The 27,649-nt window shown below is 41.8% G+C and overlaps 1 protein-coding gene across 3 annotated transcripts; it reads right to left on the reverse strand.

Moving 5' to 3' along the window:
- Positions 1–406: 406 nt before the first annotated feature.
- On the reverse strand, positions 407–27,582 carry LOC144524666 (long-chain-fatty-acid--CoA ligase 1-like). Of its 3 annotated transcripts, none has more exons than XM_078261081.1 (22): positions 27,550–27,582; positions 18,879–18,935; positions 18,537–18,738; positions 17,425–17,539; positions 17,174–17,238; positions 14,322–14,423; positions 13,225–13,324; positions 12,925–13,100; positions 11,697–11,729; positions 11,544–11,595; positions 11,309–11,382; positions 10,175–10,252; positions 9,881–10,015; positions 9,130–9,264; positions 7,445–7,540; positions 7,223–7,295; positions 7,009–7,097; positions 6,785–6,901; positions 5,322–5,465; positions 3,356–3,460; positions 1,930–2,001; positions 407–1,635 (listed from the first exon to the last, which is right to left on the reverse strand). In XM_078261081.1, the coding sequence occupies exons 3-22, from the start codon at positions 18,729–18,731 to the stop codon at positions 1,495–1,497; spliced, it is 2,097 nt and encodes a 698-aa protein (XP_078117207.1). In that variant the 5' UTR covers positions 18,732–18,738; positions 18,879–18,935; positions 27,550–27,582; the 3' UTR covers positions 407–1,494. The 3 variants fall into 3 exon arrangements, with proteins under 3 accessions (XP_078117207.1, XP_078117209.1, XP_078117208.1); XM_078261083.1 differs by lacking the exon at positions 10,175–10,252 and adding an exon at positions 10,414–10,491; XM_078261082.1 differs by having other exon boundaries at positions 18,537–18,735; positions 27,550–27,581.
- Between the last annotated feature and the right edge of the window lie 67 nt (positions 27,583–27,649).

Genomic DNA, 27,649 nt, shown 5'->3' on the forward strand with positions numbered 1-27,649 from the left:
TGCTTTGATGTATATATGTATACATATCTGATGTATATGTAACGTCACCCATATATTTCTGAAGAGCCAAAATAAAGCTCAGGGCTCTGATCGAGCTTTTATTTCAAGGGAACAATGGCTAAAGCAACAATGACTAAGTATTACGTTTTTAAAAAATACCTAAAACACAACAATTCTAGTTTTAGCACCTAAGCAAGAGAAAGAGATGGCTTTTTGGTTTTCTATATCTTAGTCCCGTGCATATAGACAATAAAATCCCTACTAAATAAAATATGAGGATTAAAAATTGTTCTGGCCTATACATACCATACAATCCCTTGGAGTAATACATACAATAGGACTGAACTACATACCTACATGTATTTACCATTGTACAAACAGCACTGATAAAGCAAAATACATGAGATCAAACAGCTCTTTTTTTTTTTTTATTGATTTTAAATTAAAATCTTTACAAAACAAATCTGGGATGACAGTGAAAAACAGCCAGAGCAAGACCCTAGTCAAAAGTACTTCCATAAAATGTAAACTATAAACATTCAAAAGGATTTCATTCAGGTTGTAAACCATGTTATTTAGAAATGTATAATTTAACCCTACTATAGTATTATTATAATTTAAGAACGATTTCTTCAACTATTCTCTTCCCTTCATGTTCCCATCATAAATAAATTAAAACAGTGACACAGTTTCCCAATGTCCTGACTGTTCATTAGTACCTGAATGCCCCGTTTCCAGCTAGCTTTGTTTAGATTATCTTTAATATGGCTCGCTCTGCTGATTTCTCAGGGTCCTAATAGGACCCAAGCTTATTATTGAAAAGATTTAAGGACCCAACCGAAACGATCCCGTTATCCATTGTGGATTTCAACTTTCTACCGCAAAAAAAAAAGACAACCTCGTATAAAATCACGTCACAAAGACAGAAAAAATCTCATCAAAGACCTGAAATGTTTAAGTTGTAGTGTGCGGCTGACAAAGTGATCAATATGGCTTTTAATCCAAATGTAACCCTCAGTGAACCCGTTTCAGTGGTGTCTTCCTCTATCGTTGAAGTTAAAAGACGTGTGTTTGTGTGTGTGTGTGTGTGTGTGTCTTGCCAGTGAAGTCCTGAGATGTCTGATGCTACAGAGCTGCATTTTTATATTTCCCTTTAAAAAGCATCCTTAATGGAGATGTTATCACACAATAGCTGATTAGAATCAACACGTTGTTACATATTTGTACTGTACATAGCATAGGCAAAACTATTTCATCAATAAACTAGATAGAATATAATTTATTTTGAGCATACAATCTACCCTGGACCTTCGAAGGTCTTGTGGTCTTTTTGTTCTAAATGCTGTGAATCATGAGGACTAGACATGTTGATGGTTCTTTTGGTAAGACAGGATCTCTTCATTTGCTTCCCTGTGTGTGCTTTAGCTCGTGCTCCCCTCTTCCTTTTTTTGCCTTTGGTAGCTTGTGGGTCTGGTCTTCCATTTTGCTCTCCTCCTACATTTCGATCCCACTGTACAGTTCGTCTATCTGGGATCTGAAGTACTGTCGCATTTCGTTCCTCTTGGCCTTCATTGTTGGAGTGAGCAGGCCGTTCTCGATTGAGAACAGCTCGGTGTGGATGCAGATGGCCCTCACCTAACAGGACACACACACACACACACACACACACACACACACACACACACACACACACACACACACACACACACACACACACACACACACACACACACACACACACACACACACACACACACACACACACACGTTGGCAGGTGGCGTTAGGCAGGATGATAATGTTTCAGATCCAGGAAAACAGCGTCTCATGCCTAAACAAAGTTTGGAATAACATTACGTCTACAGAGCTACCCAGTGCTATACAGGAAAGGATATTTTGAATCTCAGCTGAAATATGAGCGAGTGTTTTACCTGCTCAAAGGACTTGAGGCCTCCATTCTTGCCCAGTTGCACCATGTCCTTCAAGATGGCTGCCTTGACTTCCTGAAAGGACGTAAAAGAGAGGTAGCTCTTTTAATTCACACTCGGTACATGGGCTGTGGTCAAGTGGGTGTGTTGTCTTTAGTATCTTTTCGTTAGTAGGTTTGGTTGACTTTTCATTCATAAAACAACCACCTGGAGTCATCAAAGCTGCATCTTTCAACCATTTATCTGTTACTTTAGGCTTTTTTTTTCTTTCTGTTTTTGAATTCTCTGCTTGCTGACAAGTTTTCACACACTCTCAATTGCAACAGTTAGCGTTCAGGCGTTCCAGCAGTTTGGTGTGAGGCTAGTCCTGTTCAAGTTTAAGTTCGTAAGTTGATTTGATTAGGACAACGCACATTAATCAACAGTTCTGTAAATGCGCCAGTGTTAGCCAGTCGGCTAATTTTCAACTGCAGTCCTAATTACCTAGCATACCTTGCTTATTAGCTTGTAGTTTATTACTTATTGAGATAATAAATATATGGAGATCAGCCTCGCACCACTTTACAGACCTCTTTGTTTATTTATGCTTTTCCACATAACCCCAACACAACTGCAGAAGTACCTCCTGGTGTACATGTACTGCATGCCTGGTGTGAATCACTGCTCTGAATGAAGAGATGTATTGCTTAACTCTGAAATCATAAAAGGATTTATTGCCGAGTGAGTAGCACTTACCAGGAATTTGCCTTGGTTGTTGGTGCATACATAAACATATTAAAACTTAATATGTATGAAATGAATATTGTCCTAAAATGGAAATGGATTCACAGTAGAGGGCTGCATTGGGATTGGGTCCCGCTGCCAACGCAAATCTCGCGGGAGGAAACGGGCAGCTAATAAAAAAACACTGCGGGATCATGGGGATGTAGCCTGGAACCCCCCCCCCCACGCCAGCAGACACCATAGATATATATACTGACACCAGCAGCGTGTCTGAGCCTCCCAGGATGGGGGAGCTCCGAGGCTCCGTCCACCGTCCGCCCGCCCCCTCATCCTCTGCTCCTTCCTCCCCGTCTCACAGCAGCAAGCACCTGCCTTCTTTCCCTGCATCTTCTCCCTACATTAGCCTATAAAATGACGCGTTTTCTCATGCGGGACGGGAGAAGACACAAAGTCAATGCATCTCTATTACTGTGCAGGCATAAACTCTCAGAGTTTTGCAGGTGCGGGCAGGAGTGGACGTACACGTTGCGGGAGCGGGCGGGAGTGTAACACACACGCTGCGGGTGCGGCCGGTAATGGTCAGAAATTTCGGCGGGAGCGGGATGGAGAAAACTAATTCTAATTCACAGCGTGGACACAGGAAACTGTATGTATGCAGTCTGAAGCCACTGTACTATGCTGTAATCAAATTCTGTAAAAGTATTACCGCTCTGCCACACAGTTCCTGGTAGCTGGCCTCCAGTCCCAGGGTCCTCTTGATCCAGCCACATAGGAAGTCAGGGTCAGGAACCACCACTGCTACCAGACATGCCTGGAGACAAACACAACAATAATAATAATAATAATACATTTTATTTATATAGTGCTTAATATGGTACTCAAAGATACTTGACAGTAAAACCAGCACATTTTTTCCAACAGAGGAAGCAATAAAACTAGTAACTAACAGTAGATAATGTGTAAGACTATTGGATGTGGAAGGCTAATCTGAAGAGGTGTGTTTTGATGAGTGATTTGAATGTGTTTCTTCTCACTCATTTCGCCATTCATTCATTCATTCATTCATTCATGCAGTCTGTATCATGCTTGTCGACGATCCCGTTGATGAAAAAGCTGTATTGCTTCACAGAGTGTTTACGTCGGGAGATGATACTGAGTCCCGACCCGATGTATTTTCATTTCCACATAACCGATTTGAGAGGTATTGTTTTTCACAGTCCATCAGATATGTAGATATCCATCCTCATATCACTAACGTCCACCATCGTGGACATGCTTTATTAGCATCCAAGCAGAGTCTTTGTGTCGCATTACGTTTTTTTTTTTTTTTTTTTATAACATTGGTGATATACCGTAATAGTAAAGCCACTGTATGCAGAGCCGTTTTTTTTTAAACGTTTTTGTAGTGTTCCCTGGAGACAAGCCAGTGAGAGCCATTAAAAAGAAATAAATGATTATACATTATAGTTCTGTTAATGGTCATGGTGCTGCAGCCTCAGAATGGGATATATAGTAGTAGCTTACTTTTTCGCCCGCAGGATTGCACCTAAATGAAATTATAGGTATAATACAATTCCAGTTTTCACCAGTAATATTATAAGTTAACTGTGATTAAAAATGAAATTAATACACTGTTAATGCTTACGCATTGACTCGAGCAGCAATTTTCTCCCACACCAATTCTCTCTCTTTTACAGCAGCAGCCGCTGTCTTGCTTTTTTAACAAAATGCATGTTCAAACTCGCTGTATGTGCGCATTGAGTATTTACGCCGACCCGTTTGTTTGTGGTCGTTACCATGGTGAATCGTAGTATCATGGCACCATTCATGCTACCTTTCTATTGTGGTGGCGCACGCGCGTGAACATACCCTGAGTTGATTGAACCAACTCATATCAGCTGTTCTGGAACCGAAAACTCAGAGTTTCCCATCTCAGGGTAAATCAACTCAGAGATCAGGGTTACACTCAGAGTTTGTTAAACCTCCTTCCTGAAACGGACCCCAGGTCAGTACAGTCACGGATGTGCGTGGGTGCATACAAGTTAAATACAGCAGGGCTTTTTATGCTTTGGCTACACTGCACATGGACCGCTGGATGTAGCTTTTTAACTGGCTACACCTGCTGAGCACACACGGCGTAGGACTGTGTGAGTCACAGGCGAGACGGTGGATTGTTGTGGTTTCTTCAGTTTCTGGACAGCGCTGTGAAAACGTCAATCCATCAGCTGTTATCAGGGGACTCAGGTGAGGGAAAGAAGAAATACAAACAGGAACTCATTGACCGTCATCAAGTCACTCGCTGTATAGCAGTAGTTTAATTTAAAACAATTATAGACACTTTAGGATCCATTTCTGTGTAAAAGGGCCGCACGCACCTCACGTAAAAAATATAAATGGAAGTGATGCTTGGAGTGAATCTCAGCGGTGCATGCACACCATTACGCGCTGCTCTCATGCCCGGTGTCCCCACTATCATTGATTACAGTGGAAGGAAGCATAGGACTTTGCTTCATAATACACCAATCCCACTGAGATACACTTTCTCCAAAGGGAACAGAGGTCAGAAGGAGCCAAGAGTAAATTTGTGGGCCTAGCATAATACCACACACATCCGCAACACACACACACACACACACACACACACACGCACACTCGGAATATCCTCCACCTACCTGCAGACTGTCTCCATGCACAAAGACCTGTGCCACTGCATCACTCCTCATGTAGATGTTCTCTATCTTTTCCGGAGCAATGTACTCCCCCTGTGCCAGCTTAAAGATGTGCTTCTTCCTGTCCACGATCTTCAGCGTGCCATTCTGTCAACACACATGCACACATAATTACATTCTATGAAATGTCTACAGGCTGTTGGAAATACAGCATTTTATGATATGTAGCTCAATGTAATGAACTTCGGTTGAAATAAATATGTGTGAAGTTGAGATGAACAAGGTGAGGCTGATAAAACTAGAAATTACCGCCTTGTGGTTGTATGTCTCCACCAGACTTACATAATATATGTATTGAAGACTTTGAAGCCATTTATTTAAATGGAATTAAGTATCTTTTGCAGTAACGTGGATGCTTCAACCCGGCAGCACATAGGAGCTACACAATCACCACAAGTTTCAACATTAGTGTCACCAAATCAGTATCTTTTTTTTTTTTGCGGATTATGACGTTGCACATGAAGAAATTCTTCTGTGCCGGTGCGTTGGAATATATCACAGACTTGGAAGAGAAAAAAAACGTACAAAAAAATGACGTTACTTCATAATTTTATCCTATTATTCATTTGTGTGAAATGGTGTCATAATTTACCGTAGGAATTCTTCAGTGATGGACATGGTTGGGTATCGTTTGGATTTTTACGATTCTCATGCCGAACCGGTACTTTTAAAACGACTCCGATTCCTAAACCGATTCTTGAAAAACTGAAAAATGGCATCAAAGATGTAATGTGTTTACTAGCGATCACGTGCAGTCAATGGTTAATATGCTTTTACGTCCGTTTTGGTGAGCCCAGAGGGAAAATATGGCATTTTAAAAGTAGCCTACATTTACGGTAGCTAGCATACAGAGAAAGTGTGATATTTTTACGTCTGTTTTGGAGCGACAGAGGGAAAATATTTCAGGAACCAAAATTTGCGTTCTAATCCGGTCCGATTCCTACCGGTTGCGTAGGAACCGGTTCCATAGTGGAACCAGGTTTCGGTACCCAACCCTAGTTATGATCACAGTGACATCCAAAATCGCTCAATGGTGTTTTAATCCGCCAACGTTGACTTCAAGGCAGCGCTGCCACCGTCGACTTCAAGGCACCTAACCCTAACCCTAACCCTAACCCCAACCCTAACCCTAACCATTGCCTGATCCTAGCGCCTTCCAGGCAGCGCTGCCTGGAAGATGACGTTGGGGGCTTAAAACACCAAACACCTCCAAAATCCTTAAACCCAATTGGATGTTGTTGCTAAAATGTGAAGAAATTCCCTCCAGGGGTTCCTGAGATATCGCATTCACAAGAATGGGACGGACGGACAACCCAAAAACATAATGCCTCTCCGGCCGTGGCTGTCCCCGGCACGGAGGCATAGAAATGTGTGAGGCTGAACTCAAACAACATGACTTGACGTACAGGAAGCCATTTTCCTACGTCTCCAGTGTGAAGCCAACCATCTGCATCAATAGCCTCGGCGGTCTTCTCGGGGTCCTTCAGATAGCCCTGGAACACGTTAGGACCCTTCACACACACCTGGAGACACACACACACACACACACACACACACATTTATGAATGACGTACATTATCACGAAATGTATAAAAGAGTTTCTATGATGATGTGTGCCTTTGTGTTTCACCTCTCCCTCGCCGTTTGCAGCCAGGTAGTTCATCTCAGGCACATCCACCAGTTTAAGGGAGTTGCAGGGCAGGGGAGCTCCAACGTGTCCTGCAGACATGACGTCAAGTTTAGTTCTTGTAGCCCGCAGTAATCAGTCAGCTTTTTTCTTCACAATTGAGAGCGTGTAGCCTTGTAAAAGATGAATCAAGTCAAGCAGTTTTGTTATCCATTACCTGCATTCCATTCACCAGGCATGGTCATGGTGCATCCAGCAGTGCACTCTGTCTGTCCATAACCTTCATAGAACTGAGACAATATGATTATTTTTTATCATTTCTGCTTGTACTGTAGGTTTCCACTGAATGAAGGGTGTTTGTGCAGGTGTTTGTGCAAATGTTTGAGCGGGTGTTTGTACGAGTGTTTGTGCGGGGTTTTTGTGCGGGTGTTTGTGCTACCTGACAGCCTACTGCGGCTCTGAGGAAGGTGAGGACAGCAGGAGAGATGGGTGCAGCTCCAGTCAGCATTAGACGCACGCGGCCGCCGAGGCTGGCCTGCAGAGGGCAGCACATCACCTTATTACTGGACAGCTCTGTCAGTTGTAGCCACGACAGTCAACCAGATAAAGTGCAACAGAATGTCTATGTCCTTACAGCTTTAACCATCTAAATCACTTTTAGTTTGAGTAACTAGTTTAGTTAGTTTGAGGATGATAACAATTAGAGCTGCAAAGATGAATCGATGAGTGTCAACTATTAAATTAATTGCCAACTATTTTGATAATCGATTAATCGGTTTGAGTCATTTTTCTATAAAAAAAAAAAAAAAGAAAGTAAAAGCTCTCTGATTCCAGCATCTTAAATGTGAATATTTTATAGTTTCTTTTGTCCTCTGTGACAGTTAATTTGTTGGAGTTGTGGACACAACAAGATGTTTAGGATGTCATCTTGATGTTAAGCAAACACAGATCGACATTTTTCACCATTTTCTGCCATTTTGTAGATCAAACAACTTATCGATTAATCGAGAAAATAATCAACAGATTAATGTTGTACTTTGTCTTTAATTCTTGAAATGCTCTTTTATAGTTAATTTCTTTCTTTTTTTACTTCTATTCATATATTAGTTAGTATATACAGTACCTCTTATTCTTCTTTCTCTTTCACTTCTCTATTTATCTGATCTTATCTCTGTCTTTACTGCTGCTGCAACATCTGAATTTTCCCTCTGGGGATCGATAAAGGCTTATTTTATCTTTTATTTTAGCGTGTGCTCTTAGGATATTAATGCATGCGTTATGCAACAGTCCCTAGAAACCCTACATACTGTACGACTTAGGCCTGTGTCTGCAAAGCGTACATGACCTTACACAGGGATTTGAACCCTACATGAATCTTCAACCACGATTGAAACTAGTTTCTAAACAAAACTACTTTTATTAAAGTTACATTTATTTTAGTTACTTATATATTTTTGTTTTATAAAAGGTAAAAAAAAAACAGATGACTAAAACCACTTTATTTCTGTTAAAAAGAGGGGAAATTATTGGGCACTTGTAGTGAGGAACTGAAATGTTTTTATGGCAGATATAAATGTGTCTGATCAGTAGGCATGCAGGAATTAGTATAGTAGGGTCAGTGTGAAATTGGTCTGATTTTACTTTTGACGTCCATGAGGTATTAACTTTAGGTGGGTGGTAGGTGCAATTAGCTGTAGTTTCAGCCTACACCTTTTCCCTCTGTAGAAACAAAGTCTTTCTGTCGTGGCTTTATTTTCTACTGTACTGTACTGGTCTGTCTTGCTGTGAGTTACTGTAATGTTCTTGTTTCTCTCCCCCCCCCCCCAAATTGGTTGTGTAATTATTTACAGACCAATGTCAATGTCAATGAAAATTTTATGATTCTAGTTATTTTACTGCAAAATTCAGGAAGATACCTGGATACATTTTTTGACTTAAAGTAGCCTTTTTGTGCACACTGTAATACCTCCATTTTTCACAAGGTCGACAATAGACATGTTACAGAAACAGAAATTAGAGTGAATAGAATTTAATCGATCAGCCCTAGTGAAAACATTCCTGGACACGTAGCACTCAACTATACAGTGACATACTAGGAGTTTTAACTGTGCTGGCTCTGTGTACCTGAACCTTCCGGAAGATGAGTCGATCCCAGATACTGTCTCGCCTCACGATGCCTTTCCTCAACTCGGCCTCCTTCCTTCTGTAGGCGAATCCCAGCAGCCAGCGCTTCAGAGAGGTGTTGGCCTGCCCAAAGATCTACACACACACACACACACACACACACACACACACACACACACACACACACACACACACACACACACACACACACACACACACACACACACACACACACACACACACACACACAAAGGCTCTCCATAATTATAAGAACAGCATCATGGATGGTTGGATGATGGATGGATAATGGGTCAGAGATTGAGAAGCATGTGCAATGCTTTTTGGTAAGGCTATTAGTGCTTTCCATTTACCTCGGAAGTCGGAGCTGGGAATGATATCAACCGCCGAGTTGACCACGTTCCATTTAAAACAAGTCAGACTTCACTGTGGGGTCTGCTCTATCCAGGTTAGCCATTGTTAGCAATACCAGTTTTTTGTGCATACAAACAGCGTAACATGTCAACAGATAGAAGTCAGACAGTACTGTGTTTAAGACTGATTTAATGAGACACAAATAAGACAGAAGTGCTACAGTTGATGCACGGGGCAGCCATGTTGGATTTCGAGGTCGACTTGCTTAGGGTACTGTAAGGAAATCCGACTTTGGGGGGCATGTTTCCGACTTAGAACGCAGACATTTTGACTTCCTCATACAAATGGAACGCACCATATCATCATCGTGCCCACTTACCTTATCATACATTCTGTTAAGGAGTCGGGGTACCACAGGAAACACAGTAGGTTTCAGCGTGTTCAGGTCATCTGACAGCAGACGAATATCTCCCTGGAAAAAGCCAATCCGGGCGCCATTCACTATCATCAGTCCCTGTCAGCAACATCCGGAAGATGCAGAGGGCAAAAGTTAACAGGTCACCATAACTGAGTATGTAATGAAAGAGAGTTTAACAACACAGGGGTTCTCAGGAAAATTGATGTGTGTTAATTAACAAAGGCTGACTATGGGAACTAAGGGAACATGCAATACCTGTACTACTCTTTCAAACATATGAGCCAAGGGCAGGAAGGACATATGGACATCACTGCAAAACAACGGACAGCAAACCTGAAACCACACACAGATGCAGGAATACAAACACGCAGAAGGGGGACACACAGTTGTACAAACACACACCGATGGCCAGACAAACAGACAGGGAAGCAAACACACACACACGCACACACACACAGGCAGGAAAGGAACACAGTCAGTGTTAATATGTGTACCTCCACCACCCTCTCAAACATGTGGGCCAGAGGCAGAAAAGACAGCATGACATCATCTGAGGTGGTCTGAGCGTACGACTGGAGAGAAGAGGAAAGAGTTCATTAAAGTGCTGAGGTGCCCTTGAGCAAGGCCCTTAACCCCAACCGCTCCAGTGGAGCTGCTCAGTGGCCAGCAGATCGGACTGTGGTTGTTTCCAGGTATGAATGTGGAACTGTGTGAATGTCGCCGTTGCAAATGAGAATTTGTTCTCAAATCGACTTACCTGGATAAATAAAGGTTAAAAAAAAAGCATTTAGCATTCTGCCTCCTTTTTCTAGAGGGGTAGGAGTGGGGGACAGGGGATATTTAGGGGAGTTGATAGCAGGTCAACAGTAGATCCCACATAACTCTGGATGGAATGGCAAGGGGTTAAAAAACAATAAAGCAAGGTTATAATATGGCAGAATAAAAGACAGTGTAAATATATACAGTGCATATATATATATATATATATATATATATATATATACACAAACTCACCTAAAGGATTATTAGGAACACCATACTAATACCGTGTTTGACACCCTTTCACCTTCACAACTGCCTTAATTCTTCATGGCACTGATTCAACAAGGTGCTGGAAGCATTCTTTAGAAATGTTGGCCAATACTGATAGGATAGCATCCCCCACACACATTACACCACCACCGCTACCAGCCTGCACAGTGGTAACAAGGCATGAAGGATCCATGTTCTCATTCTGTTTACGGCAAATTCGGACTCTACCATCTGAATGATGGAAACCCCCTCCATCGATTTCAATCCTTCTAAAAATCCCTGTTACAGGAGCTGAAGATGCTCTAACTATTGTTTCACTATTACTTTAACAGCTCAAGTGTTACACCAGCGCCTCACCTCTGTCAATTTGATGAAGGCTGAGCAGTTGGACACAACATTCTCATGTGTCAGCATAGCTCCCTTTGGGTTTCCTGAAAGTCACACACACACACACACACACACACACACACACACACACACACACACACACACACACAGTTTAGAGTTTAAGTGTATATGTGGTATATATTTCAGATACTCGTTCACTGTCTAATTCACTGTGTGTGTGTGTGTGTGTGTGTGTGTGTGTCACCTGTTGTTCCACTGGTAAAGCAGATGAGAGCCATGTCCTTAGGTCGCGGAGGCTGCAGGGATTGGGGAGGCAACGTTCAAACAGTGTCACAACATCGTCGTCAATTCAAGCATCGACTGGCAATAAGTCACTTACAGGCCAGTGTTTACTTACCATGGGTTGGCGATGGTTGGCCTTCCCGATGGACTGCGCAACAAGAAAAGCACATTAATGAAGCCATTGTGGATGGAGTAAAGTGACAAAGAAAGCAAAAAAAAACAACAACAACACAGCAATAATGAAAATCCAAATAAAAAAACAAGACAACTGGAATGAAGACAACGGAACAAGAAAACGAGCAAGAACACAAGAAACTGAACGACTTAAATTGACAACAAAGCAATAAAACAAGAAGTAAGCACACAACAAGGTAGCAAAAGAGGAAAGCAAAAAAAACAAAAGCAAGATAAAACCAAGAAAACAACAACGAAAAGACAAAAAAAACAAGTAATACCTACCATACACCAGAAGACTTTGAACAGACTTTGAAAAGACTAAAGTCTGACACCATCTCACATCTAAAAGCAATCATCTCACATCTAACGATAAAGACTGTCATAATATGTAAAGACTGGGGATCTTGCAGGGTCACACATTGCAAGACTACAACTAGATTCATTTTGAAAAATGTAACCAACCAAGCTAGCTAGCTACCGATAGCGTTAGCTGGTAACTTGAGGGAAAGTTTGCTGATTTCCTGCCGTACATGCAGATGAATGGCGGCAGTACCCGGAGGTCCGCGTTCATCCGCCGGTAAAACTCCCCTTGGACGACGCGCTTCAGAAGGGTTGAAAAACATCAACTTTCCCTCTTTAGCGTTTAGCTTAGCGCGGCGACAGAGCAACCATAAACAACACTGGCTCTAGCCGTTTACTGCTTCCTGTTTGGTGCTGGAGGGAGCGCACCCATTGGTTGTTGACAATGTTTATGTGATTTAACTTCACTGCCAAGACTTAAAACTTACGATAATAGCAAACACGTTTGATTTTGTCGGAACGTCAAGAAGGGAAAAAAGACTGACTCGCACTGAGTTTTATGACCACCTTACACCAAACGATTGAGACGACGGGAGCGCATCCCAACTCTAGCAATACTCTCATGATTTCATTCCGATATTGGAAAATATCGCTTGAAAAGTCGTTTTGGTGTAAGGTCAGCATAAAGGAGAACCAGAACCAACGAGAACTGGAAGGTTCAAGGAAAATAACCAAAGACAGAGGAAGAAAGCATTGAGCGTGAAATTGTTGTGCAAACAATAAAATAGAATATTTCCAAACTAACTAAAGAGATGAGCTGAACATACAAAAAAACAACTCAGAAATGAAGAAATAAGCCAGCTGACCTCCATCTCCTGCAGGCTGAGGATGTGGATTCCAGCCTGTTGACACCTGTCGACCAGCTCGGCACTGGGGGTCTCCATTAGAACGATGGTCTTCACAGAGTGTTTCCTGTCCTTGACACAGTCCAGTACCAGGTTGACTTTATCTACCACGTCACACACCAAAGTCGAGATGGAAGCTGCAGAAACAACGTGCAAACACATGCAGACAGATCCGGTCACACGCAGTTCTTCACCAACAACAACCCTGGCCCACAGGGGCAATGGAGTGTATGTCATTCTGTTGTTGCTGCTGTGGTTTACCTAGGTCTATAATGTAGACGATGGCTTCTGTTCCCAGTGTGTCGTACAGAGGGACTGCCACCAGAGAATAGGTGTAACATGCCAGCTCACCGATGGTCCACTACACACGCACACACACACACACACACACACACACACACACACACACACACACAGGCATTATAAAGCAATCCTTTTACTCAGAAACAATAACAGATAAAAACACTGGTAAGATTATAAATAGAGTGTATATGTACTCTGATGGCTCCGATAGCTCCATCTATCTGATTTATAGATACTTTCCTAATATGTTTGACTAAAGGTTCAATTTCATTGCTGAAAATCACTTTAAAGGGTTATTTCTATATTTTCCAGCCTATTTCCCCATGCATTGGTGTCTAAGTGACGTGAACAAAAATCTTTGATATTGGTCCAGTATTGAGCGCAAACGCTTGACCGGCAGCAGAACCAGGCTGCAATGTAACCGTGTAGGGCTAATGCGCATCGTCAATTCCCGTCCACTAAAAGTGCTGTTTTTGACAGCACACTACATGTGTTAGCCAGACATGTCATACAATGTTATTTTCAGAATAAGTTGGACTACCCACGAATGCTTTCAATTTGCTTGCGAGTTGTTCCTGTTATTAATCTGTTTTCATCCCTATTATTCGTTGTCTTACCTCTGGTTGGAGTATAATCATGCTTCAAGTTCTGGAACAACAGTTCCCAGAATGCTTTGAAGGCTGACACAGGGAGTATGCGATACCATGGGTTCAGACGTTTACACTGTGGCCTAAAACTCTTTTTTTAAGCCTAAATGTGTTCATGTTTTGGCAAACTGGCACCAGAAAAAGCATGCTAAATTAGCTATTAGCTGTTCCTGTTTGCAATGTATCAATGGGTGTACAGACAACTATCACTGGATTACTTGAGGAAAAACTTTCTAAGCTAAAACTTTTTTTTTACGTTTACTCGCAATGGACATCCGGGATAATGATATCCTCGGAGAGTGTAAGTCACACTGAATCTAAAAATACGCATGTGTGTCTATGTGTCCAGATTTGACTAAGTTATGAGTCAGAGAAGGAGTGTGAGTGAAAAAGTGTACAAGTCTTTACCTCAGGTCTGTTCTGAGAGAAGATGCCAATGTGGGGGTCTGTGGTCTTAGAGTGTCCTTTGTGGAGAAATGCTGAGCCCAGATTCTCTGTTCGCTCCAATACCTAAAAACACAAACACACACACACACACACACACACACACACACACACAGTTAATGCTCGATCATCTATTTAGTTGCTGTCAGATCCTGACAGATCCTGCTGTCAACAACTAAATAAACCGAGCTTTGTTTGACCTGATTATAAATGAGGGATAAAACATGGTTCATGATGTTCAATATTATCACGTGCACTGTTAATAATAGCACAGTTGAAATGTCATCGGCTACTGGTTTTACAGCATTTGGTTGATAGGCTATCGTCCAATAACAACTTGTGGTCATTCAGGTGTAATATTTCACGTTGTTCATTGTTCAAGCTGAATTAGTGTTTTACTATCAGTGACAGACAAGTAGCAAACAAATCTCTTCCCTGTTAAAATATTATCATAGTGATGCTAGTAATTAGAAACACATTTTAAAAGGAATATTATACAGGGCTTAAAAGAGACCTATTATACTTGTGTTCAGGTTCATACTTGTATTTTGTGTTTCTAATAGAACATGTTTACATGCTTTAATGTTCAAAAACCCTTTATCTTTCTCATAGTGCTCATGGTTGCTGCACCTGTATCCACCCTCTGTGTGAGACGCTCTGTTGGAGCGCCTGTCTCTTTAAGCCCCCTTCCTAATAAAGCCTAGTCTGCTCTGATTGGTCAGGGATTCCGGGTCTTCTGCATCTGCATTCTCTGTACTCTGCTCTTGCTGTCTCTGTACAATGCGTTGCAATCTGTCTCCGGCTGCATGGAGTATATAGCGGGACTTTATACTGTGAGAAATCACCAATAAAGCCTTCTAAACCAAAAACTACACAACCGGACATGTTCCAGTTGGAATGTGATCCAAAATTTGGGCGGAAATTAATAACATCTGCAACCAAGATTACAGGCTTCCCCGGTGTTAGCATGTAGCTGTCAACAGTGCAGTAGCGTGCCTGGAGCAGATGACCATATAAAGAAAATCAGCCCAGTATGAAGACATTCCAGGCCGAGAGTAGAAAAAAACTGCTTAAACCGGAGCGTTCAGAACAGCGGGAAACCTGTAGTTTTGACTCACAGGGATTTTTATTTAAAAATATGTTTGTAATAATGACATACGTTAAATATGTCATTATTTGAATCGTTGGCCTTGTTTAGTATGAGCATCCAACATTACAGATATGACAAAAAATACGGGAAAGTAGGGCTGGGCGATATGGAGAAAATCAAATATCACGGTATTTTTGACCAAATACCTCGATATCGATACCGCAACGATATTGTAGCGTTGACTATTGGTGCATTCACAAAATATTTACACAATGAGATTTTTGATAAATAATCAGCAGTAATGTGGATATAATGTCTAGAGCTTAGATCGGGCCCAAAAAATCAAGACCGACCCTACCCGAAGCATGTAAACTGTGCTGTTTGTTTATTCAGACTGGAATGGATCGCAAATGGATCCGAATAAAGAAACGTAAAAAAAACCCTCTAACCTAAACTTGACCCTATAGCTGCTCCCTCAGCCGAATAGTGAGGGTAGGCTAACAGATCAAGGCAGCAACATAATCAAAGCCCTGGAACCATATAGGAGATTTTCTTGTCTCGATCACCTAATTAATACGTGCGTGCCGACGCACTGGCCGGCAACAGCGCTGCAGATGGGGGAGACACGATGTAGCACAGTTTACCTCACACTCAAGTCAGTGCAGGACACCCAGAGCTACGGGGGAAGCTGGAGAGGCATAGCTTTCTCCCCACCGAATAAGGCTAATAAAGTAGGCTGATGATTAAAAAAACACAAATGCTTGGTCAAGGGCCCGGCCCGAGGATAGCAGCGGAAAATATCGGCCGGGCCGGGCAGAGAATCTAAACTCTAATAATGACTAAGTGGGTAAAGGCAAATAATAGAACAGTTACAACAGAAAATGATATCACTTTACTGTAATGCAGCCTTTAAAACCAGGAAAAGACAATACTTATGCCATATTACGATATCCAAAATCTAAGACGATATCTAGTCTCATATCACGATATCAATATATTGCCCAGCTCTACGGGAAAGCATAATAGGTTTCCTTTAAAATGATAAATTAAGCGTACAATAATGCCCAATACATGTTAATAGAATACACCAACAGCGTGCATGACTGTAACACACAAAGTGAATCAGCAGACTCATCAAGTTTAGCCCCTTTATTTGGTCTGTTTAAAAACCTTGTTTACATCTAAACAGATAAAAACAGAACTATCATAGCTATAATCTAATTAATTTAAAACATTAAGTGATTTGGTGTTGCTCTTCCATTAAGCTGGGGGACTCACAAGACAGCGATTTTTTTTTTTAAATGATCAAAATCTGTGTAGTAGAGGCCGTGACATCCTGACTTTGAATGCCAAGTACGGGTCAAACTCCAAAAACAATGGATCCTACACTTCCCATAATGCACCTTGATAGCCTATTTCACTGTTTCTGTCTCCCCCATGAGGAATTCTAAGTAATGACAACACTGTCGCCGCGTCCACATGATACAAGCCTTCCGTGATCGCACACGCAGAACCAGAGCCAGAGCCACAGAAGACATTATAGAAGTGTTCTTACAGGAGGAGGAGGAGTACTCCTCATGACGAGTTTGACTGAACTTTATGTGTAAAACTGGTGAAATACCCCTTTATCATTTTCCAGCACAAGACGAAATATAATTCATTAAATAAGCCACCTTGAAGACTAAATTCAGACATAAATACATGCAGGTCATATGGTGCCTCTGACCTCTCTATAGGACATCCATTCATACGGTTGTTTTGGTTTCCTGGAGCCCAGACAGGGACCATTATCTTGAGGACGAAAGGAGAGCAACAGAGGGGAGAATTAAAGAAAGGGAGACATTGAAAAACAAAGAGAATTTTAACCATATTAATACACATACATAGTATACCTTCCTACCCTGTATATTCTGCTGCTGACATATAAGACACGTTTTCTTTTTCTCTCTATATAATATTAATGCACTTGTGACTTACTGGAAACCCGGACCCCTCTGAGGAAGAACTCATACAATGTTCTGGCATCATCGTAGAAATGTGTTATGTGACCGTTTTCGTTCAGCAGAACTGATTGGCGTGCAAAGTCTCCACCCTGAAAAAAAGAAACAAAAGATCCTCTGGTAACTCAAACAGCAGTTTCAGCCTCTTGTCTCTTGCTTGGATATTTAATTCACACACACAGGTTGGTTATTGTGGGGATAGCTGAGAACACGCGTGTGCTTTTCCAGGTTTAGGGGGCTCCAATGATTGACAAATACATACTGTATAATGCAGTATTGTCTTTTAGTTATTCTTTGCAAGGGGGTAAGCTTCTCCTTGGAACGCGTTGCTCCTATGGCACCATTTTGATGCTAACAAGCCATCACCTTCCATTAGCATTCCATTGACTGCCATTCATTTTGAGATTTCTCTTGGCACAGCTACCAGAAGACTTCAGACAGGTTGCTCTCTGTTGGTCCATTTTATATATGTCAATGATTAAAGATAAAGATAGTAATTGCGATAAATAAACATAATACAATGTACTCAGTTCTGCATTTCTGCTGCACCAAATTGCTTGTTGAATTTAAAACATTTATAACATTCTTTTATTGAACAAACTGAACATTGAAAATAAAAAGCACCACTAAAACAGAATATGTTACATTTTAATGTGCAGTTTCTACAAGTGCAAGTCTAGTTGGTATTATACTAGCTTGTTTCGTAGTAGTTTGCTTGGGTTTTTGGCTGTTCAGACACAAAGGGTAGGGTGGTACAGTGCAACGAGATGCACCAATAACAAGAGGTTGTTGAGGTCAGGGTTGTAGTAAAAGCCAGCAGTAATGCAAGAATGATCATTTATGGGAAACAGCATGAATTAACGGAACTATCCTCCTTTAGTTTTGGTAACAGCTCCGTCAATTTTCAGAAAACCTTTAGGCCTACATTTACATTCCATGGCGTTTTATCAGCAACATCACAGTTACAGTATGTATCGTTAACCATGCCTAGATCTGTGCAGTATAACCTTATAGGTAAGCACTACTTTTCTGTTTAAGTTTAGACATTTTAACCTGCGACCGTTTTAGATACGGACACCGCCAACTCACCGGAACCTCCACTGACTGCATACGGAGGTCGCAGACCGGTGGGATGGCCTTGGGTCGTGTTGCCAGGTAGTAGGTTGTAGCAGCAGCCACGGCCCCCGCGCTGATCAACACCGGGGTGGAGACACTCCTGATGTACTGGCTGACATCATTCAGATCTGGCAACTTCAGCTTCTTCAAGATCTCCTGGCTCAGCATGATGCTGCTGATGAGGGGGGGAAAGTGTGTGTTTGTGGTAAGTGTACCGGTTTGTTAGTTTGAATGTGTATGTGTAAGTGTGTGTCTTTGTGTGTGTGTGCAAGATGAATGACGGGCTGGGTGTGTTTGATAACACTGAGCACTCACAGCTGGCCCTGAGGTGAGGTAAGAGTGTGTGTGGAGAGAAGCTGGCCACGAGGGGACCTAAAGAGAGGAAAGACAAGACTGGTCATTCATTCGTTATCACTTTGAGTATTTTTGATCCGTCATTTTTTGGAGGTTCACTACTTTTAACCACCAAGCGACCACATCCCTCATTCGGTTTGTTTGTCCTGTGATTATTTAAATCTTAACAGAATAATAACCTCTAGTTAAAGCTAGGGCTGGGCAATATATCGATATTATATCGATATCGTGATATGAGACTGGATATCGTCTTAGATTTTGGATATCGTAACAGCGTGATATGACACAAGTGTTATCTGTCCCTGGTTTTAATGGCTGGAATACAGTAAAGTGATGTCATCTTTCGAACTTACCAGACTGTTCTAGCTTTTCTATTATTTGCCTTTACCCACTTAGTTATTATATACGTGCATTCATGATGATTATTTATCAAAAATCTCATTTTGAAAATATTTTTTTCTAAGCACCAATTGTCAACCCTACAATATCGCCGCAATATCAATATGGGTAGTATAGATATATATAGGTATTTGGTCAACAATATCGTGATATTAGATTTTTTTTCCATATCGCCCAGCTCTAGTTAAAGCAACACTATGTAACTTTTCCCACTTCGGTCCCCCTACAGGTTGCATACATTTATTACAATTACATTTACTGTATCTTTAAAGGAACCTCCAGAAATTGAAATGGCCAGCCTCAGCCAATACATCCATTGTGTACAGTGCAAGCAATAGATTTTTTGAACACGCGTGTTCACACAAAAATGTACCCTTGTAGGTTAGTGTGTAACTTCTGTCAACCTCAAGATTGAGTGTAGGCCAAATCTGTGGTTTGGCATGCAATCCGATACATACACTTGGCAGGTGCAGGGAGCCATGGCAGGCCTGTTATTGAGTGGAGCAATACAACAGACACTGTTTAGGCTAATAGCTTTTTAGTTCTGTGACTACATCCACACTAATTTTGTTTAAAAACGCATATCTTTCGCTAGGTTTACGCCTCGTGTCCACACTACTCAAGCATTTCCAAGCCTCTAAAACGAAGACGTTTGGATACGCCGCTGACCCAGTTTAAGTTTGAAAACTTAAAAAAAAAACGTAAAAAGTGGAGACCTTTGGAAACGACGATGCAGACACCCATGCCAGTCTTAAGGCCCAGACACACAGAGCCGATGGCCAAACGTCGGCAGAAAAGGCAGTTGGGCTGATCAGTCTCCCCAAATTGGTCAAAAAAGTGCCTCGGAACACAGCAAAGCGACGAGACATAATACGTCTCCATAACAGCAGGCGGCGCTAATCTGTATTGCCGCCCAAAAATGAAAACCGGCAGCTGATTGGACGAACGTGTCACGTGGGTCTGGCTTCTCCGGAAATTCAAAGACAGACTGTCATGGCGGCTTGTTCAGAATACAATCTCATATCGTACTAAAATAGTTCACCGAAACGTGTTTCTGAAAACATTTTAAGAGAGAAATAGACCGTGCAGTTGCTGAATCCGTCTTCGTTTCAGATCAACAAAAGTCAGTTTAAAAGATTTTCGTCAGATTTTGAGAGACTCTAGTCACGCTCATTCCGCTCCCCGTTTCCGGGTTAGCTCTCTACCAATCAGATGGGTCATTTGAGTCCGACTGCCGGCAGCGCCCGCCCCGCCAATTGTACATGTCAAATCGGCCAAAATGAAGGCCGACGGTCCCTCGGACAGACGACAGCACGGGACACACCGAACAGACTCGAGTCACTGACCTCGCCAGACTGTCCAACGGGCCAATTATCGGCTCTGTGTGTCCGGGCCATTAAATGTTAAGTAGGCTTACATACCTTTCAATAGTATCGTATTATCGTCGGCCCAAGCAAATAAATCCCTGCTCTTACTTTTCTTAAGTATTTTCTGTATTATACTTATACGTCCATGATTTTCAACTGCAGAGTAACGTCAGACAATCTGCTTCCTGCGAATGGTCATATGCGTTGTCAGATGTGTAATCATGGACGGACATCATTTGTGGTCGGAGATCGTTTTTGTTTCCAAACGCCATTTAAACAGAACTATTTGTGTACCAATGTATTATGCTTTTCAAACATTAGGCTACTTGACACAAAAAAAGCATTTGTGCAGTTTTCTAAATTATGAATCCATTGCTTACTCCACGTCAACCACCAGCAGGTTATGTTTCTCTCTACGGTCTACTCTAGTACAGAGCCCTGAAAAACTTTGTTCTGCTGCTGCTACTACTGTAGAATAATGACAGGGGCTCGTATTGCAGTATAATTAGATCATATGTCATGGTGTGTGTTTGTGTTTAACAGGTGGGGAAAAAGGTTCTCACACACACACACACACACACACACACACACACACACACACACACACACACACACACACACAAAATGACAGGCTAGAAGAGCTTTGAACCCTAACCCCTAACCCTAATAAACAGATTAGAAACAGAGTCCGAGGTCTTTAGGTGACAACCGGGACAGGTCCAGCTCCATGTGAAGGCAATGACCTTAGGCCCAGATTCCAAGTAAACGACACAAACGGAAGAAAAACACTGATCACATCAAGACCAAGTTGTACTGACGGCCTTGCAACGCTTAGAAAATCAAATCAATCGGTCGTCCATTAGCAAACGGATCCGACAGCCACAAGGGAGCATGATGCACGTGAGAAGCATTGTGGGATCACTTAAGACGCTCACAAGCCTTCTGTGTCTACACTGTAAATTGTTAGCAATGATATAGCTTCATTAAGAGAGGATTTTGGTGCTTCGGTCTTATTTGTCTAGTGGTTACACATCATATAGCCTAACATCTGTGAGACATTTCTTGCATTTTCTAATTATTGGCATTAAAATGAGCCTATGTCACTTGTGCGTAACAGGGCCACTGTGGACACAAGTGCCAATTAGTGGATAATGTCACTTATAATAATGACATAATAACTTATGATAATGATAATGGTAAATGCTAAAATGTAGAGTAACAGTAGAACAGGTAGAGAGTCACATCATTAGTTACCCGACTAAGTAATGTCAGTTTCAAAGCTATAACACTTGCTAACACTACCGAACATTAGCCACACCATAAGCTACTGGTCGTACCGGACCAATTAAGACTGGAGCAGCAAAACCCACTGATGTTTTTGCTAATGACTTACAATTTCCACATGTGAAGGGAAGATTGTGTTATTACTTTTTTCAAAAGTTAAAAAGTCCCGCTTTAAGTTCTTCCTTTTTTTTCCCATACTGCTCTCTTTGTGATCATGATATAGGTAGACTCCCAATAAAATACTCCTTTCTAGTTTCTAATGCCTCAAGTGTGGGGATTGCTTTCAATTCACTTTTAAATATATACCTTACATACAACACATAGGCGCTGTGAACGGTGTGTCACGGCACAGAAACACAAGTCCACTCCTCTACAGACTCAATGATAACTAGCAAGTTTACCATAAATATGCCTCAAAGGTTACGGACAAGTAACTGCGCCACCTCTAAGCTGGAAAGAACCTGTATAAGACTATGCCTGGTGTCTGTAGGCTTCAATAACAACACACAGACAGATGGCAAGACGACCACGTTGTTTCCATCTTCTACAAGCACAACGCAGAGCTATTTACATGCCAGTGTACCACTTGATCCCTATTGAACGTCTTCCCCACTCACCTGTAACCGCAAGCAGCCACGTGAGAGACAGTGGCTTTCCCTTTTTCAGCTCAACAATCAGCGACAGCGACCCTGGGAAAGCTGCTGTTACTGCTGCTACGGCAACCGGCACACTCTGCTCTCACGGGGAGGAGGAGGAGGAGGAGGAGGAAACTGGGATGTACTATTGGCACCAAACTCTGACTCTGCACAGGCACAGATTCTGTTCCAAGGTGATGTGTAACCTCAGCTAATCTACCAATCAAAGGTCATACTGGCTCCAGGGGGAGGGGGGGGGGGGGCTCTGGTTGGCTGATTGGGGCAAGACGGTCGATCTGATTGACTCAAAGACTGAATGTTCACAACAATGAACTTATCCACAGACAAGATCAATGAGAGATAGTAACAGTTGGGAGACCAAATCATTGAGTTTGGGATTTTTCTGATTTGCCGTTACGAATACAGTCAAATTAATTGCATCTTTTATACCACAATACTGCATTGTGCATCAACACACCCTGTTTATCTTACTCGACTGCGTCATCTGTCTTACTGTAGTACCAGTGAATAGAAATGTGACTTCCCTAACCAAGTGCCTTGCAAAAGCCAACACCATAGGTCCAAGCGGTTGCTTGGTCCCGTCACCTTTCCCCCAGTGACCTGCGACCCTGGTGCGGGCAGCTGACATGATTAGAGAAAGTGAGATCAAAGCTGATCAACAGAAAAACTGCACAATAGCGAGGAAGCTGTTCTGCTAATGTATTGAGTTGTGGCATATGCTGTCGTTTCTTACATACTGGGCTCTGTGTTTGGAGTCCATTAATTAGCCTAATTGTTTGATCCTTAAAATGTCCCTTTTAAAATGTCCCTTTTTAAAAAAAAAGCAAAATAGCACCACATGTAAACCCGAAGCATTGAGAACTTTGTAAGTGTACAGACAGTTTATTAAAAAGATAAGTTTATAAAGTCAGTACCGTTCACGTATACAGGCAGGCGCCATCTTGGGAAAACAGCCACGACCAGTCGAACCACGAACGCCGTGCAACCAGTAACCGGTAACATAGCTCAAGCACGTTACGCTACCGGGGAAGTGTGGTGCTATTTAGAGCACTGATAGTGGTATAGAAATAGCGATTTCTTTTTACTTTACCAGTGCCCCGATTACTAGCGTTACAAGCTAATTAGCGGTTTGGTCACATTCGATTAGCATTAAAACATATCCCCGAGAACGGTCGACTCGGTTCATTTTGCGCCGGAATTGTCCTTTAAGCGGGATTTATGGTTCTGCGTGGGGCTCTGCGCAGAGCTTACGCCGTAGCCCACGTAAGTGGCCTGAGGTGTATCCTTGTGTGCTGGTCAGTGTTGGGGAAGTTACTTTTAAAAAGTAGTGTTTGCTCGTTACTTGTTACTTCTTAAAAAAAGTAATCTGTTACTTAGTTATAGAGATGCACCGACAGACCGACCGGTGACCGGAATTGGCCGGTTTTCACGTGCTCGGCCTTGACTGGCGACCGGCAGGTCAGTCTGACATATGCCGATTTCATGCCGGTCAACGCTACAATTAACTGACAACATAAGTTATACGAGTTACAGCACACGAACGCGACAGCACAGTCTCTTGTTCCTTTCTCTCAACTTTTTGTAATTTATATAGTTCTATTTTATAGTGATCCATTATCTGTTCAAAAATGTTTCTATGTTCTGTGCAAAATGTTCTATTAAAGAAAAGATTAGAAAATAAATATTTGTGTGTGCTGTAAAGTGGTTAGAAAAAAATGAAATCGGAATCGGCTAAAATCGGTATCGGCTGGCCTAACTCAAAGAAAATCGGAAATCGGAATCGGCCTAGAAAGTTGTAATCGGTGCTTCTCTACTTAGTTACCCCCTATTGAAAGTAACTTTTTACTTTACTCGTTACTTTCACGTTACTTTTAAAAGCAGGCATCTCTGGCAGAGACTGAAGTTAATTATACAAAAACTATCTTTGACCATAAAGCCAGTCTCTGGTTTATCAGTGAAGTGTCTGAACTGCACTGCAGACTGGATTCTCTCCTCACAGAGTGACGGCTGATTCATTATGAACGAGTCCAGCGCGGGTTGAATGCACATCAGCAGGTCATCGGCATTACACGGTGTTAGTGTATACTATGTAATGTCTGTATTGACTTGTACCGGTCGCGCAGCCACGATGGTCCGTGCATTGTCGTAGACACATGCAGCCTCTTTTCTGGAAATCCTTGCGTGTCCGGTCCGCTGCGTGTATGTATGAGGCCATCTCCACCGCATCTATCTGTGAGGCTGTCAGCGCTGTGTCTGCCTGGCTCAGAGCGCCGTCTAGCAAAAAGCCACGAAGCTTAAAAAGTTAGCTTTGGCTGCTAACTCGCTTGCCATGATTACTCTGCTACCAGCCTCTGTCACGTCCCGTGTGGAGCTTGTGAGCGCGCAGCTGAGAAGGCAGCGTCGCTGTCAAATCTGTCCCTGGGAAAAGTAACGTTGCGCCAAATTGAAAAAGGAACTACGTTTCGTTACCAAATTTTCAGTAGTAGCGCGTTACACTGCTTTTTACCTGGAAAAGTAGTTACGTTACTGTGACACCCAACACTGGTGCTGGTGTCTACGTCGTTCTAGCGTATCTCTTTAAGGGAATAGCAGGTCCAGCATGTGTGTATGCTGGGGAGTGTGTGGTAGAACTAGTCAGAGAGTGACGGGGATTAGTTTCAGAACAAGTACCGACTCTGGAGGCGTAGACGGAAAAACAAAAGTGTCTCTCATGAGTGAGAGACACAAATGAAATGAGTAGGGAGAAATGCAATGCTACCAAGCCACGGCCTAGCAGACCAATTGTGTTGTTGCGGTCTGCGTCGCTGCGACGTGTAGTTAAATCTTTTTAGGAGGTGCACGGCTACGCCGTAGGGTCCGTGTCTACACGTACCTACGTATGTGGATTTAACGCAGGACCATAAATTGGGCTTTCTGTGAAATAGCCACATACAGCAGGTGAATATAGGTGCAGCAGCCATAGGCAATATAAGAAAAATAAAGTGTTTTTTGAACATTAAAGCATGTAAACATGTTTTAGTAGAAACACAAATACAAGTATGAACCTGAAAATGCTATATAATAATAGGTTCCCTTTAAGTAGCCACGCCCCTTCATTTGAATATAAGAAATGGAAATAAATAGAGGGAAATAAATAAGTTCACACGTGACATTATGAACTGAAAGTCCCTTGAAATATATAAATGTGGACTTATGACAAAAAAGTCAGGAGAGATAAATAAAAGTAGTGATCTGAAAAATGTTGTTTAAAAAACAAAATATATATATACATATATGGACCTATATTGACTAATTTATATACTTATATTTACATGTATTCATATATATTATACCCTTGTTTATTTATTTCAGGATGTATTTAATAGACACATATATATATTTTATATTGAATAAAATGGGATTCCATAAAATGAACTCTCTGAAACGACCTGTGATTGAAGTCTCCCTCTGGAAGGCTCTATCTAAAACCTGGAAACAGAACCAAGAGGAGGAGCAGAAGTCTAGTTTCCTCTCAGACCACTTGAATTACAACATGCTGAAACATTAGTTTTTGCCCAATGACGCCAAAATAAAGTGCCTACCAAGTACAATTTTGAGGTACTTATATTTTACTTGAGCTATTCTATTTCATGCTACTTTATACAAAACTTGCTCAGGTGTGCAGACTCAGTAACTCTATGCTACACATTCCCATGTACACCATGGTATGAACTGGAGGTCAAGAAAGCTTATAACCCCATCGTGTCCCAGGTATGTTTTATAGGAACACCCAACACACATCTTATATTAGGATTGTTTCTAAAAAAATAACTGCAAGTAAAATATTATTTAGTTACTGCATAATTGGTGTGTCCATATATTTTATAGATGCATGACTTTCTGCATGCCTGTGGTTTTTGTAAAGCACGAAACGAGCACCGCCAGAGAGAGATAACGGAGAGCAGAGCTGTACTATGGAGGGACCCCCCCCCACCCTCCATAGTGCATACCAAGAAACCAATGACAGTAGGGTGGGTTCATGGATCTCAGCCAATCAGAGACAAGTCACCTTTCACCTCAAAACCTGCAGTGTGCCACTCATGGTGCCACTAGATCCCTGTAGTCATATTTTAGTGTCCACCTGCCTAATGTATGCAGTGCATTAATACTGTTTTTACAGAATATCATTATTATTACATATTTACTACATACTATACACATAAACAAACGCACACACAAGCCAGCCACGCGAAGGCAGGTCTATGCAAAACCGGTCGTAATCTAGATCTTATATATCTATATCACTACCGTTGGATTTAGAACTTAACCATCCTCAATGCTCCTTTTAACTTGAATGGACGTTGAACACTGTAGGCCGACTAGTGTGTAACCCTTGGAACACAACACGTCCACTATTCATTCTCCAACTCTGCCAACGTTTACCCCCAGCGTAGCCTTAGAACCGTTACAAAGGGAAATAAATGTAAAACTCCATTTAAGTGTTTGAAAAGGGAAGGCACTCGTACAGAATAATTTCAATGTGTCTCAAGTCTCTTTGACGTAACGTTATAGCCATTCAACTATTAGCGAACTACTAACTACAACCATACAACTGGTTAACGGTAAGACAGTGGGTACGAGTAATTACTGTGCACAGTATTTAACATTTTTGAATTATTTTAACGCCGAATTAAAAGAAACGCAATGGACAAAACAATAAAGAAAATATTTTTTCTGTCACGCGTACCGTTATTCATGTTTTCCCACTAACAAGAAGACACATTTTAAACAGACTATCTTTCAATACCACTGCATGTAATTCACATGCTACATTTGTACATTTTTGCTAACATGTGGTAAAACGACTAAACAAACTATTATTTTGGGTCAATATTATTAAACCAACAAGCTTGTTTCTAAGTATTTCCCACCATCCATGCTTCCCACCTGTTAGCAGCAGATGTCCCCGTCTTCTCGTTGCTGACCACGCGCTCAATTGCAGTATTAAAAACTAACTTCCGGAAAGAGGTTTCAAAATAAAACCTGC

Source organism: Sander vitreus, chromosome 10, assembly GCF_031162955.1.
Source record: "Sander vitreus isolate 19-12246 chromosome 10, sanVit1, whole genome shotgun sequence".
Classification (NCBI taxonomy): domain Eukaryota; kingdom Metazoa; phylum Chordata; class Actinopteri; order Perciformes; family Percidae; genus Sander; species Sander vitreus.

What these genes read in the sequence shown, in the direction of transcription:
- LOC144524666 (XM_078261081.1), bottom strand. Translation starts at nt 18,731, where the DNA reads ATGCTGAGCCAGGAGATCTTGAAGAAGCTGAAGTTGCCAGATCTGAAT. An exon ending in TTAACAGAATGTATGATAAG is followed by an intron (nt 9,265 to 9,880) that starts GTAAGTGGGCAC and finishes GTGTGTGTGTAG; the next exon opens with ATCTTTGGGCAGGCCAACAC. An exon ending in GCCTGGTGAATGGAATGCAG is followed by an intron (nt 7,098 to 7,222) that starts GTAATGGATAAC and finishes TCATGTCTGCAG; the next exon opens with GACACGTTGGAGCTCCCCTG.